We start from the raw sequence: 14875 nt of genomic DNA on the forward strand, positions 1-14875 counted from the left end.
ACAGAGGGACATGACGACCAAATAGAGGATGTCTGAGAGAGAGGAGAGGAGAGGAGAGGAGAGGAGAGGAGAGGAGAGGAGAGGAGAGGAGAGGAGAGAGAGAGAGAGAGAGAGAGAGAGAGAGAGAGAGAAGAGAAGAGAAGAGAAGAGAAGAGGAGAGGAGAGGAGAGGAGAGGAGAGGAGAGGAGAGGAGAGGAGAGGAGAGGAGAGGAGAGGAGAGGAGAGGAGAGGAGAGGAGAGGAGAGGAGAGGCTGAATTTACATTTACATTCAGGATGTGTTCAATTCACACATCCACAAAGGATAACAGTTTGTGCGTGTCAGTGTGTTCCAGGCAGAACCCTTTTGGGTTCCATGTAAAACCCTTTCCACAGAGGGTTCTACCTGTAACCCAAATTTGTTCTACCTGGAACCAAAAAGGGTTCTACCTGGAACCAACAAAGGGTTCTCCTATGGGGACAGAACCCTTTCGGAACCATTTTTTCTAAGAGTGCACACACAGACACACACACACACACACACACACACACACACACACACACACACACACACACACACACACACACACACACACACACACACACACACACAGGCAGTGACCTGAGGAAGAGCTCTATGTGAACCACAGCAGGAGCCATCTTTTCCACCACGTCAGCTATGAAGTTGAACTTGTATCTGGGGCTGTTGGGATGGACAGGAGCAGGACCTATACTGGCAACAAGAAGCCATCATGTCAACACAGAAACACCACCTCTACCTCTGTACAATGTTGGAATTAGAATGTTTACAAATGGAACGCTGGAGTTAGATTTAGAATGGTGGGATCTGAATGGAGGAGGAGGAGGAGGAGGAGGAGGAGGAGGAGGAGAGAAGAGGAGGAACAGTAGGAGAGAAGAGGAGGAGGAGGAGAGAAGAGGAGAGAAGAGGAGAGAAGAGTAGGAGGAGGAGAGAAGAGGAAGAGGAGGAACAGTAGGAGAAAAGAGGAGGAGGAGGAGAGAAGAGGAGAGAAGAGGAGAGAAGAGTAGGAGGAGGAGAGAAGAGGAAGAGGAGGAACAGTAGGAGAAAAGAGGAGGAGGAGGAGAGAAGAGGAGGAGGAGGAACAGTAGGAGAGAAGAGGAGGAGGAGGAGAGAAGAGGAGGAACAGTAGGAGAGAAGAGGAGGAGGAGGAGAGAAGAGGAGAGAAGATGAGGAGGAGGAGGAGGAGAGAAGAGGAGGAGGAGGAGGAGAGAAGAGGAGGAGGAGGAACAGTAGGAGAGAAGAGGACGAGGAGGAGGAGGAGAGAAGAGGAGGAGGAGGAGGAACAGTAGCAGTGAAGAGGAGGATGAGGAACAGTAGGAGAGAAGAGGAGGAAGAAGAGGAGGAGGAGGAGGCGGAGGAGGAACAGTAGGAGAGAGGAGGAGGAGGAAGAGGAGGAGGAGAGAAGAGAAGGAGAAACAGTAGGAGAAAAGACGAGGTGAAGGAGCAGGAGGAGGAGGAGGAGGAGAAACAGTAGGAGAAGGAGGAGGAGTAGAGAGTGAATATTGTTGCTGTTATTGTTGTGCTAACTCTGCATACAAAGGAAAAGAGTGAAAGGTGATTCACTGCCATGGTATTTCTCTCCTAACAGAAACCACAGTAGAAGTGGTATTTCTCTCCTAACAGAAACCACAGTAGAAGTGCCTCAGCAGAACCGTTAGAACTCATTATTCATAGCCCTCTTCATTAGTACTGGACTTCTACATTCCATGGTGGAATATAGAACACAATATTACCACATGCTCAGATAAGTCATCACGAATTAGGTTTCTATAAAAGGCGATCTCATAAGCAAATAGCCTACAACTTCAGAAAACCAATGTTGAACATTCAAACTCAGCTCTGGTAATGACTGTAGGGTAATGTCTGGTAATGACTGTCCTTTAACTGTAGGCTAATCAAGTATAGCCTAAGGAACAACAGTACTGATTGAGGTAGACAGACACCATAGGACAAATAAATGACATGGGAAGATTGGGTTTTTATAGGGCAACAACAATAAGCCTAGTTTATTGGTTTAGTCCTTTAACTGTAGGCTAGTTTATTGTTATAACCCTTTAACTGTAGGCTAGTTTATTGTTATAGTCCTTTAACTGTAGGCTAGTTCATTGTTATAGTCCTTTAACTGTAGGCTAGTTTATTGTTATAGTCCTTTAACTGTAGGCTAGTTTATTGTTTAGTCCTTTAACTGTAGGCTAGTTTATTGTTATAACCCTTTAACTGTAAGCTAGTTTATTGTTATAGCCCTTTAACTGTAGGCTAGTTTATTGTTATAGTCCTTTAACTGTAGGCTAGTTTATTGGTTTAGTCCTTTAACTGTAGGCTAGTTTATTGTTATAGTCCTTTAACTGTAGGCTAGTTTATTGTTATAACCCTTTAACTGTAGGCTAGTTTATTGGTTTAGTCCTTTAACTGTAGGCTAGTTTATTGTTATAACCCTTTAACTGTAGGCTAGTTTATTGTTATAGTCCTTTAACTGTAGGCTAGTTTATTGTTATAGTCCTTTAACTGTAGGCTAGTTCATTGTTATAGTCCTTTAACTGTAGGCTAGTTCATTGTTATAGTCCTTTAACTGTAGGCTAGTTTATTGTTATAGTCCTTTAACTGTAGGCTAGTTTATTGTTATAGTCCTTTAACTGTAGGCTAGTTTATTGTTATAGCCCTTTAACTGTAGGCTAGTTTATTGTTATAGTCCTTTAACTGTAGGCTAGTTATTGTTATAGCCCTTTAACTGTAGGCTAGTTTATTGTTATAGTCCTTTAACTGTAGGCTAGTTTATTGTTATAGTCCTTTAACTGTAGGCTAGTTTATTGTTATAGTCCTTTAACTGTAGGCTAGTTTATTGTTATAGTCCTTTAACTGTAGGCTAGTTTATTGTTATAGTCCTTTAACTGTAGGCTAGTTCATTGTTATAGTCCTTTAACTGTAGGCTAGTTTATTGTTATAGTCCTTTAACTGTAGGCTAGTTTATTGTTATAGTCCTTTAACTGTAGGCTAGTTTATTGTTATAGTCCTTTAACTGTAGGCTAGTTCATTGTTATAGTCCTTTAACTGTAAGCTAGTTTATTGTTTAGTCCTTTAACTGTAGGCTAGTTTATTGTTATAGTCCTTTAACTGTAGGCTAGTTTATTGTTATAACCCTTTAACTGTAGGCTAGTTTATTGTTATAGTCCTTTAACTGTAAGCTAGTTTATTGTTATAGTCCTTTAACTGTAGGCTAGTTTATTGTTATAGTCCTTTAACTGTAGGCTAGTTTATTGTTATAGCCTTTAACTGTAAGCTAGTTTATTGTTATAGCCCTTTAACTGTAGGCTAGTTTATTGTTATAACCCTTTAACTGTAGGCTAGTTTATTGTTATAGTCCTTTAACTGTAGGCTAGTTCATTGTTATAGTCCTTTAACTGTAGGCTAGTTTATTGTTATAGCTAAGTCACCTTTAACTGTAGGCTAGTTTATTGTTATAGTCCTTTAACTGTAGGTAGTTTATTGTTATATCCTTAACTGAGCTAGTTTATTGTTATAGTCCTTTAACTGTAGGCTAGTTTATTGTTATAGTCCTTTAACTGTAGGCTAGTTTATTGTTATAGTCCTTTAACTGTAGGCTAGTTTATTGTTATAGTCCTTTAACTGTATGCTAGTTTATTGTTATAGTCCTTTAACTGTAGCTAGTTATTGTTATAGTCCTTTAACTGTAGGCTAGTTTATTGTTATAGTCCTTTAACTGTAGGCTAGTTTATTGTTATAGTCTTTAACTGTAGGCTAGTTTATTGTTATAGCCTTTAACTGTAGGCTAGTTTATTGTTATAGTCCTTTAACTGTAGGCTAGTTTATTGTTATAGTCCTTTAACTGTAAGCTAGTTTATTGTTATAGTCCTTTAACTGTAGCTAGTTTATTGTTATAGTCCTTTAACTATAGGCTAGTTTATTGTTATAGTCCTTTAACTGTAGGCTAGTTTATTGTTATAGTCCTTTAACTGTAGGCTAGTTTATTGTTATAGACCCTTTAACTGTAGGCTAGTTTATTGTTATAGCCTTTAACTGTAAGCTAGTTTATTGTTATAGCCCTTTAACTGTAGGCTAGTTTATTGTTATAGTCCTTTAACTGTAGGCTAGTTTATTGTTATAGCCCTTTAACTGTAGGCTAGTTTATTGTTATAGTCCTTTAACTGTAAGCTAGTTTCTTGTTATAGTCCTTTAACTGTAGGCTAGTTTGTTTATTGGTTATAGTCCTTTAACTGTAGGCTAGTTTATTGTTATAGTCCTTTAACTGTAGGCTAGTTTATTGTTATAGTCTTTTAACTGTAGGCTAGTTTATTGTTATAGTCCTTTAACTGTAGGCTAGTTTATTGTTATAGTCCTTTAACTGTAGGCTAGTTTATTGTTATAGTCCTTTAACTGTAAGCTAGTTTATTGTTATAGTCCTTTAACTGTAGGCTAGTTTATTGTTATAGTCCTTTAACTGTAGGCTAGTTTATTGTTATAGTCCTTTCACTGTAGGCTAGTTTATTGTTATAGTCCTTTAACTGTAGGCTAGTTTATTGTTATAGTCCTTTAACTGTAGGCTAGTTCATTGTTATAGTCCTTTAACTGTAGGCTAGTTTATTGTTATAACCCTTTAACTGTAGGCTAGTTTATTGTTATAGTCCTTTAACTGTAGGCTAGTTCATTGTTATAGTCCTTTAACTGTAGGCTAGTTTATTGTTATAACCCTTTAACTGTAGGCTAGTTTATTGTTATAGTCCTTTAACTGTAGGCTAGTTTATTGTTATAGTCCTTTAACTGTATGCTAGTTTATTGTTATAGTCCTTTAACTGTAGACTAGTTTATTGGTTTAGTCCTTTAACTGTAGGCTAGTTTATTGTTATAGCCCTTTAACTGTAGGCTAGTTTATTGTTATAGTCCTTTAACTGTAGGCTAGTTTATTGTTATAGTCCTTTAACTGTAGGCTAGTTTATTGTTATAGCCCTTTAACTGTATGCTAGTTTATTGTTATAGTCCTTTAACTGTAGGCTAGTTTATTGTTATAGTCCTTTAACTGTAGGCTAGTTTATTGTTATAGTCCTTTAACTGTAGGCTAGTTTATTGTTATAGTCCTTTAACTGTAGGCTAGTTTATTGTTATAGTCCTTTAACTGTAGGCTAGTTTATTGTTATAGTCCTTTAACTGTAGGCTAGTTTATTGTTATAGTCCTTTAACTGTAGGCTAGTTTATTGTTATAGTCCTTTAACTGTAGGCTAGTTCATTGTTATAGTCCTTTAACTGTAGGCTAGTTTATTGTTATAGTCCTTTAACTGTAGGCTAGTTCATTGTTATAGTCCTTTAACTGTAGGCTAGTTTATTGTTATAGTCCTTTAACTGTATGCTAGTTTATTGTTATAGTCCTTTAACTGTAGGCTAGTTTATTGTTATAGTCCTTTAACTGTAGGCTAGTTTATTGTTATAGTCCTTTAACTGTAGGCTAGTTTATTGTTATAGTCCTTTAACTGTAGGCTAGTTTATTTTTATAGTCCTTTAACTGTAGGCTAGTTTATTGTTATAGCCCTTTAACTGTAAGCTAGTTTATTGTTATAGTCCTTTAACTGTAGGCTAGTTTATTGTTATAGTCCTTTAACTGTAGGCTAGTTTATTGTTATAGTCCTTTAACTGTAGGCTAGTTTATTGTTATAGTCCTTTAACTGTAGGCTAGTTTATTGTTATAGTCCTTTAACTGTAGGCTAGTTTATTGTTATAGTCCTTTAACTGTAGGCTAGTTTATTGTTATAGTCCTTTAACTGTAGGCTAGTTTATTGTTATAGTCCTTTAACTGTAGGCTAGTTTATTGTTATAGTCCTTTAACTGTAGGCTAGTTTATTGTTATAGTCCTTTAACTATAGGCTAGTTTATTGTTATAGTCCTTTAACTGTAGGCTAGTTTATTGTTATAGTCCTTTAACTGTAGGCTAGTTTATTGTTATAGTCCTTTAACTGTAGGCTAGTTTATTGTTATAGTCCTTTAACTATAGGCTAGTTTATTGTTATAGTCCTTTAACTGTAGGCTAGTTTATTGTTATAGTCCTTTAACTGTAAGCTAGTTTATTGTTATAGTCCTTTAACTATAGGCTAGTTTATTGTTATAGTCCTTTAACTGTAGGCTAGTTTATTGTTATAGTCCTTTAACTGTAGGCTAGTTTATTGTTATAGTCCTTTAACTGTAGGCTAGTTTATTGTTATAGTCCTTTAACTGTAGGCTAGTTTATTGTTATAGTCCTTTAACTGTAAGCTAGTTTATTGTTATAGTCCTTTAACTGTAGGCTAGTTTATTGTTATAGTCCTTTAACTGTAGGCTAGTTTATTGTTATAGTCCTTTAACTGTAGGCTAGTTTATTGTTATAGTTCTTTAACTGTAGGCTAGTTTATTGTTATAGCCCTTTAACTGTAGGCTAGTTTATTGTTATAGTCCTTTAACTGTAGGCTAGTTTATTGTTATAACCCTTTAACTGTAGGCTAGTTCATTGTTATAGTCCTTTAACTGTAGGCTAGTTTATTGTTATAGCCCTTTAACTGTAGGCTAGTTTATTGTTATAGTCCTTTCACTGTAGGCTAGTTTATTGTTATAGTCCTTTAACTGTAGGCTAGTTTATTGTTATAGTCCTTTAACTGTAGGCTAGTTTATTGTTATAGTCCTTTAACTGTAGGCTAGTTTATTGTTATAGTCCTTTAACTGTATGCTAGTTTATTGTTATAGTCCTTTAACTGTAGGCTAGTTTATTGTTATAGTCCTTTAACTGTAGGCTAGTTTATTGTTATAGTCCTTTAACTGTAGGCTAGTTCATTGTTATAGTCCTTTAACTCTATGCTAGTTTATTGTTATAGTCCTTTAACTGTATGCTAGTTTATTGTTATAGTCCTTTAACTGTAGGCTAGTTCATTGTTATAGTCCTTTAACTGTAGGCTAGTTTATTGTTATAGTCCTTTAACTGTAGGCTAGTTTATTGTTATAGTCCTTTAACTGTAGGCTAGTTTATTGTTATAGCCCTTTAACTGTAGGCTAGTTTATTGTTATAGTCCTTTAACTGTAGGCTAGTTCATTGTTATAGTCCTTTAACTGTAGGCTAGTTCATTGTTATAACCCTTTAACTGTAGGCTAGTTTATTGGTTTAGTCCTTTAACTGTAGGCTAGTTTATTGTTATAGTCCTTTAACTGTAGGCTAGTTTATTGTTATAGTCCTTTAACTGTAGGCTAGTTTATTGTTATAGTCCTTTAACTGTAGGCTAGTTTATTGTTATAGTCCTTTAACTGTAGGCTAGTTTATTGTTATAGTCCTTTAACTGTAGGCTAGTTTATTGTTATAGTCCTTTAACTATAGGCTAGTTTATTGTTATAGTCCTTTAACTGTAGGCTAGTTTATTGTTATAGTCCTTTAACTGTAGGCTAGTTTATTGTTATAGTCCTTTAACTGTAGGCTAGTTTATTGTTATAGTCCTTTAACTATAGGCTAGTTTATTGTTATAGTCCTTTAACTGTAGGCTAGTTTATTGTTATAGTCCTTTAACTGTAAGCTAGTTTATTGTTATAGTCCTTTAACTATAGGCTAGTTTATTGTTATAGTCCTTTAACTGTAGGCTAGTTTATTGTTATAGTCCTTTAACTGTAGGCTAGTTTATTGTTATAGTCCTTTAACTGTAGGCTAGTTTATTGTTATAGTCCTTTAACTGTAGGCTAGTTTATTGTTATAGTCCTTTAACTGTAAGCTAGTTTATTGTTATAGTCCTTTAACTGTAGGCTAGTTTATTGTTATAGTCCTTTAACTGTAGGCTAGTTTATTGTTATAGTCCTTTAACTGTAGGCTAGTTTATTGTTATAGTTCTTTAACTGTAGGCTAGTTTATTGTTATAGCCCTTTAACTGTAGGCTAGTTTATTTTTATAGTCCTTTAACTGTAGGCTAGTTTATTGTTATAACCCTTTAACTGTAGGCTAGTTCATTGTTATAGTCCTTTAACTGTAGGCTAGTTTATTGTTATAGCCCTTTAACTGTAGGCTAGTTTATTGTTATAGTCCTTTCACTGTAGGCTAGTTTATTGTTATAGTCCTTTAACTGTAGGCTAGTTTATTGTTATAGTCCTTTAACTGTAGGCTAGTTCATTGTTATAGTCCTTTAACTGTAGGCTAGTTTATTGTTATAGTCCTTTAACTGTAGGCTAGTTCATTGTTATAGTCCTTTAACTGTAGGCTAGTTTATTGTTATAGTCCTTTAACTGTAGGCTAGTTTATTGTTATAGTCCTTTAACTGTAGGCTAGTTCATTGTTATAGTCCTTTAACTGTAGGCTAGTTTATTGTTATAGCCCTTTAACTGTAGGCTAGTTTATTGTTATAGTCCTTTAACTGTAGGCTAGTTTATTGTTATAGCCCTTTAACTGTAGGCTAGTTTATTGTTATAGCCCTTTAACTGTAGGCTAGTTTATTGTTATAGTCCTTTAACTGTAGGCTAGTTTATTGTTATAGTCCTTTAACTGTAGGCTAGTTTATTGTTATAGTCCTTTAACTGTAGGCTAGTTTATTGTTATAGTCCTTTAACTGTAGGCTAGTTCATTGGTTTAGTCCTTTAACTGTAGGCTAGTTTATTGTTATAGTCCTTTAACTGTAGGCTAGTTTATTGTTATAGTCCTTTAACTGTAGGCTAGTTTATTGTTATAGTCCTTTAACTGTATGCTAGTTTATTGTTATAGTCCTTTAACTGTAGGCTAGTTTATTGTTATAGTCCTTTAACTGTAGGCTAGTTTATTGTTATAGTCCTTTAACTGTAGGCTAGTTCATTGTTATAGTCCTTTAACTGTATGCTAGTTTATTGTTATAGTCCTTTAACTGTATGCTAGTTTATTGTTATAGTCCTTTAACTGTAGGCTAGTTCATTGTTATAGTCCTTTAACTGTACGCTAGTTTATTGTTATAGTCCTTTAACTGTAGAATAGTTTATTGTTATAGTCCTTTAACTGTAGGCTAGTTTATTGTTATAGCCCTTTAACTGTAGGCTAGTTTATTGTTATAGTCCTTTAACTATAGGCTAGTTTATTGTTATAGTCCTTTAACTGTAGGCTAGTTTATTGTTATAGTCCTTTAACTGTAAGCTAGTTTATTGTTATAGTCCTTTAACTATAGGCTAGTTTATTGTTATAGTCCTTTAACTGTAGGCTAGTTTATTGTTATAGTCCTTTAACTGTAGGCTAGTTTATTGTTATAGTCCTTTAACTGTAGGCTAGTTTATTGTTATAGTCCTTTAACTGTAGGCTAGTTTATTGTTATAGTCCTTTAACTGTAAGCTAGTTTATTGTTATAGTCCTTTAACTGTAGGCTAGTTTATTGTTATAGTCCTTTAACTGTAGGCTAGTTTATTGTTATAGTCCTTTAACTGTAGGCTAGTTTATTGTTATAGTTCTTTAACTGTAGGCTAGTTTATTGTTATAGCCCTTTAACTGTAGGCTAGTTTATTGTTATAGTCCTTTAACTGTAGGCTAGTTTATTGTTATAACCCTTTAACTGTAGGCTAGTTCATTGTTATAGTCCTTTAACTGTAGGCTAGTTTATTGTTATAGCCCTTTAACTGTAGGCTAGTTTATTGTTATAGTCCTTTCACTGTAGGCTAGTTTATTGTTATAGTCCTTTAACTGTAGGCTAGTTTATTGTTATAGTCCTTTAACTGTAGGCTAGTTCATTGTTATAGTCCTTTAACTGTAGGCTAGTTTATTGTTATAGTCCTTTAACTGTAGGCTAGTTCATTGTTATAGTCCTTTAGCTGTAGGCTAGTTTATTGTTATAGTCCTTTAACTGTAGGCTAGTTTATTGTTATAGTCCTTTAACTGTAGGCTAGTTCATTGTTATAGTCCTTTAACTGTAGGCTAGTTTATTGTTATAGCCCTTTAACTGTAGGCTAGTTTATTGTTATAGTCCTTTAACTGTAGGCTAGTTTATTGTTATAGCCCTTTAACTGTAGGCTAGTTTATTGTTATAGCCCTTTAACTGTAGGCTAGTTTATTGTTATAGTCCTTTAACTGTAGGCTAGTTTATTGTTATAGTCCTTTAACTGTAGGCTAGTTTATTGTTATAGTCCTTTAACTGTAGGCTAGTTTATTGTTATAGTCCTTTAACTGTAGGCTAGTTCATTGGTTTAGTCCTTTAACTGTAGGCTAGTTTATTGTTATAGTCCTTTAACTGTAGGCTAGTTTATTGTTATAGTCCTTTAACTGTAGGCTAGTTTATTGTTATAGTCCTTTAACTGTATGCTAGTTTATTGTTATAGTCCTTTAACTGTAGGCTAGTTTATTGTTATAGTCCTTTAACTGTAGGCTAGTTTATTGTTATAGTCCTTTAACTGTAGGCTAGTTTATTGGTTTAGTCCTTTAACTGTAAGCTAGTTTATTGTTATAGTCCTTTAACTGTAGGCTAGTTTATTGTTATAGTCCTTTAACTGTAGGCTAGTTTATTGTTATAGTCCTTTAACTGTAGGCTAGTTTATTGTTATAGTCCTTTAACTGTAGGCTAGTTCATTGTTATAGTCCTTTAACTGTAGGCTAGTTTATTGTTATAGTCCTTTAACTGTAGGCTAGTTTATTGTTATAGTCCTTTAACTGTAGGCTAGTTTATTGTTATAGCCCTTTAACTGTAGGCTAGTTTATTGTTATAGTCCTTTAACTGTAGGCTAGTTCATTGTTATAGTCCTTTAACTGTAGGCTAGTTCATTGTTATAACCCTTTAACTGTAGGCTAGTTTATTGGTTTAGTCCTTTAACTGTAGGCTAGTTTATTGTTATAGTCCTTTAACTGTAGGCTAGTTTATTGTTATAGTCCTTTAACTGTAGGCTAGTTTATTGTTATAGTCCTTTAACTGTATGCTAGTTTATTGTTATAGTCCTTTAACTGTAGGCTAGTTTATTGTTATAGTCCTTTAACTGTATGCTAGTTTATTGTTATAGTCCTTTAACTGTAGGCTAGTTCATTGTTATAGTCCTTTAACTGTAGGCTAGTTTATTGTTATAGTCCTTTAACTGTAGGCTAGTTTATTGTTATAGTCCTTTAACTGTATGCTAGTTTATTGTTATAGTCCTTTAACTGTAGGCTAGTTCATTGTTATAGTCCTTTAACTGTAGGCTAGTTTATTGTTATAGTCCTTTAACTGTAGGCTAGTTTATTGGTTTAGTCCTTTAACTGTAGGCTAGTTTATTGTTATAGTCCTTTAACTGTAGGCTAGTTTATTGTTATAGCCCTTTAACTGTAGGCTAGTTTATTGTTATAGTTCTTTAACTGTAGGCTAGTTTATTGTTATAGTCCTTTAACTGTAGGCTAGTTCATTGTTATAGTCCTTTAACTGTAGGCTAGTTTATTGTTATAGTCCTTTAACTGTAGGCTAGTTCATTGTTATAGTCCTTTAACTGTATGCTAGTTTATTGTTATTAGTGTCTCCAAACTAGTCTCATCAATCTACACACAATACCTCATGATGACAAAGCAAAAAGAGGTTTTTAGACACTTAAAAAAAAAAAAAAAAATATTATTATAGAAATACCTTATTCAAGTATTCAGACCCTTTGCTATGACATTCGAAATTGATCTCAGGTGCATCCTGTTTCCATTGATCATCCTTGAGATGTTTCTACAACTTGATTGGAGTCCACCTGTGGTTTATTCAATTGATTGGACATGATCTGGAAAGGCACACACCTGTCTATTTAAGGTCCCACAGTTGATAGTGCATGTCAGAGCAAAAACCAAGACATAAGGTCGAAGGAATTGTCCGTAGAGCTCCGAGACAGGAATATGTAGAGGCACAGACCTGGGAAGGGTCCCAAAAACTTTCTGCAGCATTGAAGGTCCCCAAGAACACAGTGGCCTTTCAAAGATAATTTGTAAAAATCCAAATTACTTCACAGATCTTCATTGTAAAGGGTTTAAACACTGTTTCCTATGCTCCAATTAACTATAAACAATTCATGAACATGCACCTGTGGAACGGTCGTTAAGACACTAACATCTTACAGACGGTAGGCAATTAAGGTCACAGTTATGAAAACTTAGGACACTAAAGAGGCCTTTCTACTGACTTTGAAAAACACCAAAAGAAAAATGGCCAGGGTCCCTGCTCATCTGTGTGAACGTGCCTTAGGCATGCTGCAAGGAGGCATGAGGACTGCAGATGTGGCCAGGGCAATAAATTGCAATGTCCGTACTGTGAGATGCCTAAGACAGAGCTACAGGGAGACAGGATAGACAGCTCATCGTCCTCGCAGTGCCAGACCACGTGTAACACCTGCACAGGATCAGTACATCTGAACATCACACATGCGGGACAGGTACAGGATGACAACAACAACTGCCCGAGTTACACCAGGAACGCACAATCCCTCCATCAGTGCTCAGACTGTCCGCAATAGGCTGAGAGAAGCTGGACTGAGGGCTTGTAGGCCTGTTGTAAGGCAGGTCCTCACCAGACATCAACGGCAACAACGTCGCCTATGGGCACAAACCCACCGTCGCTGGACCAAACAGGACTGGCAAAAAGTGCTCTTCACTGGCGAGTCGCGGTTTTGTCTCACCAGGGGTGATGGTCAGATTCGCGTTTATCGTCAAAGGAATGAGCGTTACACCGAGGCCGATTTGGAGGTGGAGGGTCCATCATGATCTTGGGCGGTGTGTCACAGCATCATCAGACTGAGCTTGTTGTCATTGCAGGCAATCTCAACGCTGTGCGTTACAGGGAAGACATCCTCCTCCCTCTTGTGGTACCCTTCCTGCAGGCTCATCCTGACATGACCCACCAGCATGAGAATACCACCAGCCGTACTGCTCATTCTGTGTGTGATTTCCTGCAAGACAGGAATGTCAGTGTTCTGCCATGGCCAGCGAGGAGCCCGGATCTCAATCCCATTGAGCACATCTGGGACCTGCTGGATCGGAGGGTGAGGGCTAGGCCATTCCCCCCCAGAAATGTCAGTGAACTTGCAGGTGCCTTGGTGGAAGAGTGGGGTAACATCTCACAGCAAGAACTGGCAAATCTGGTGCAGTCCATGAGAAGGAGATGCACTGCAGTACTTAATGGTGGCCACACCAGATACTGACTGTTACTTTTGATTTTGACCCCCCCCCCCCCCCCCCTTTGTTCAAGGACACATTATTCAATTTCTGTTAGTCACATGTCTCTGGAACTTGTTCAGTTTACGTCTCAGGTGTTGAATCTTATGTTCATACACATTTCTACACATGTTAAGTTTGCTGAAAATAAATGCAATTGACAGTGAGGACGTTGCTTTTTTTGCTGAGTTTATTAGTTTGCAAAACTTTCTAAAAACCTGTTTTTGCTTTGTCATTATATGGTATTGTGTGTAGAATTTAATCAATTTTAGAATAAGGCTGTAACGTAACAAAATGTGGAAAAAGTCAAGGTGTCTGAATACCTTCCCAATGCACTGTATATGCTAGCTCTTTACATATAGACAGGGCCTTCTTCAAATACAGCTTTGAGCTGCCATGGTACTCATAAAATAAAACGCAACTCAAGCTGCACGTAAAGCCCTGGATGAGAGCTAGGCTATAGGCAAATGGCTATAGGCTAATGGCTAGGACTTACCTGATGGACAGGGTCCCTTGTGTACTTGGGTGATGGCATCCCTTTCCTTCTGAAGAGCTTTCCGGCTGGCAGCCTTCATCCGACACACATTCCCGTACGTCTTTCCGTCGCTACCACACACCTTATACCCCATCTTACACTGACACAGCCGCCGCTTGGAGCTCCGCTTCGCCGACGGGCCCTTGTTAGGACCGTTAGGGGACCTACACTCTAAGCTGTCCCCACACGGGAGGTCGTTTTTCCGGCCACAGAGTTCACCCTCGCCCCGGGAACACACCAGGCAACAGTTGCACCGGTCTGGGACATACCCGCTGGGGCAGTTCGGACTAGGACACTCGCTCACGTCGCACTGGGAGGAACACTTTTTGGAGCTGGACGCGGCACCGGCTCCTGCACCAGACCCGGTGAGCTTGTGTGCGAAAAATACCGTCGCCGCGAACAGGAACACACGCATCCCGAGAATTCTGTAATAAAAAGAGGGGAAGCAAAAAGCCTGAAAGAAAAAGAGATTCTCTGTAAATGCTGGAATGGAGTTCGGGAGGATTACAGGTACTCCACTGGATAGTTAGATAGTTGTCTCTTCAACGAGCTTGGTAAAGTCTCTTTTCGTGGTAAACAATTTTTATCAGTTAGATATTCTGTTCTTAAGACTCTACAAATGTATTCTATGTATTATAATCCTTATACTTTAAAATTATACTTCAATTTTATTGAAACAAATAGGACTGCTGTCTGCATTGCGTAATGAGGAGTGAAAGAGAGCACACCCAAGACAGACAGAGAGACTGATTCACATGCCTCGACACTGTGACAGACAGATCATGATGAATATCTCTCTACCTCCCCCCAACAACTCAATGTGGACACTGAAGGCTGACCCATCAACCCTCCCTCCCTCGTACAAACCTACAAACGCACGGGCACTGTGTGTCTGGCACACAAACAGGCAGGCAGCGAATTGGTCAAAGGTTTTAACTGACCGCCGTGCGCCATCTAGTGGAGAATTAAGATAACTGTTACAGTTCTCTCTCTCTTTATTTATTTCTTTCTCTCTTTCTCTCTTTCTTTCTGTTCTTTATTCCTTCTCTCAAACATGTCCTGTCCATCTTCATGACTTTGAGGCTACTAAAAAGGTGAAACAAACAACTGAAATGGGGACTACAGTAGGTAGAGTAATGTAGACGTAGAGTAAAATGGGGACTACAGTAGGTGAAGGTATGTAGACTGAAATGGGGACTACAGTAGGTGAAGGTATGTAGACTGAAA

General features: G+C 37.1%; 1 protein-coding gene across 1 annotated transcript in view; it reads right to left on the minus strand.

The window, feature by feature from the left end:
- LOC106593573 (serine protease HTRA3) overlaps window positions 1–14389 on the minus strand; it is a 25780-nt gene extending 11391 nt beyond the window's left edge. The window contains exons 1-3 of the mRNA XM_082978688.1: window positions 13610–14389; window positions 600–705; window positions 1–32 (exon numbers count right to left, since the gene is read on the minus strand). The exon at window positions 1–32 is cut by the window's left edge and continues 191 nt beyond it. Of these exons, the coding sequence (XP_082834814.1) occupies window positions 1–32; window positions 600–705; window positions 13610–14063 (592 nt within the window). The 5' untranslated portion in view covers window positions 14064–14389. The remainder of the gene's footprint in view (window positions 33–599; window positions 706–13609) is intronic.
- Window positions 14390–14875: the final 486 nt, after the last annotated feature.

Source organism: Salmo salar, chromosome 08 (genome assembly GCF_965601325.2).
Source record: "Salmo salar chromosome 08, fSalSal1, whole genome shotgun sequence".
In the NCBI taxonomy this organism is placed as follows: domain Eukaryota; kingdom Metazoa; phylum Chordata; class Actinopteri; order Salmoniformes; family Salmonidae; genus Salmo; species Salmo salar.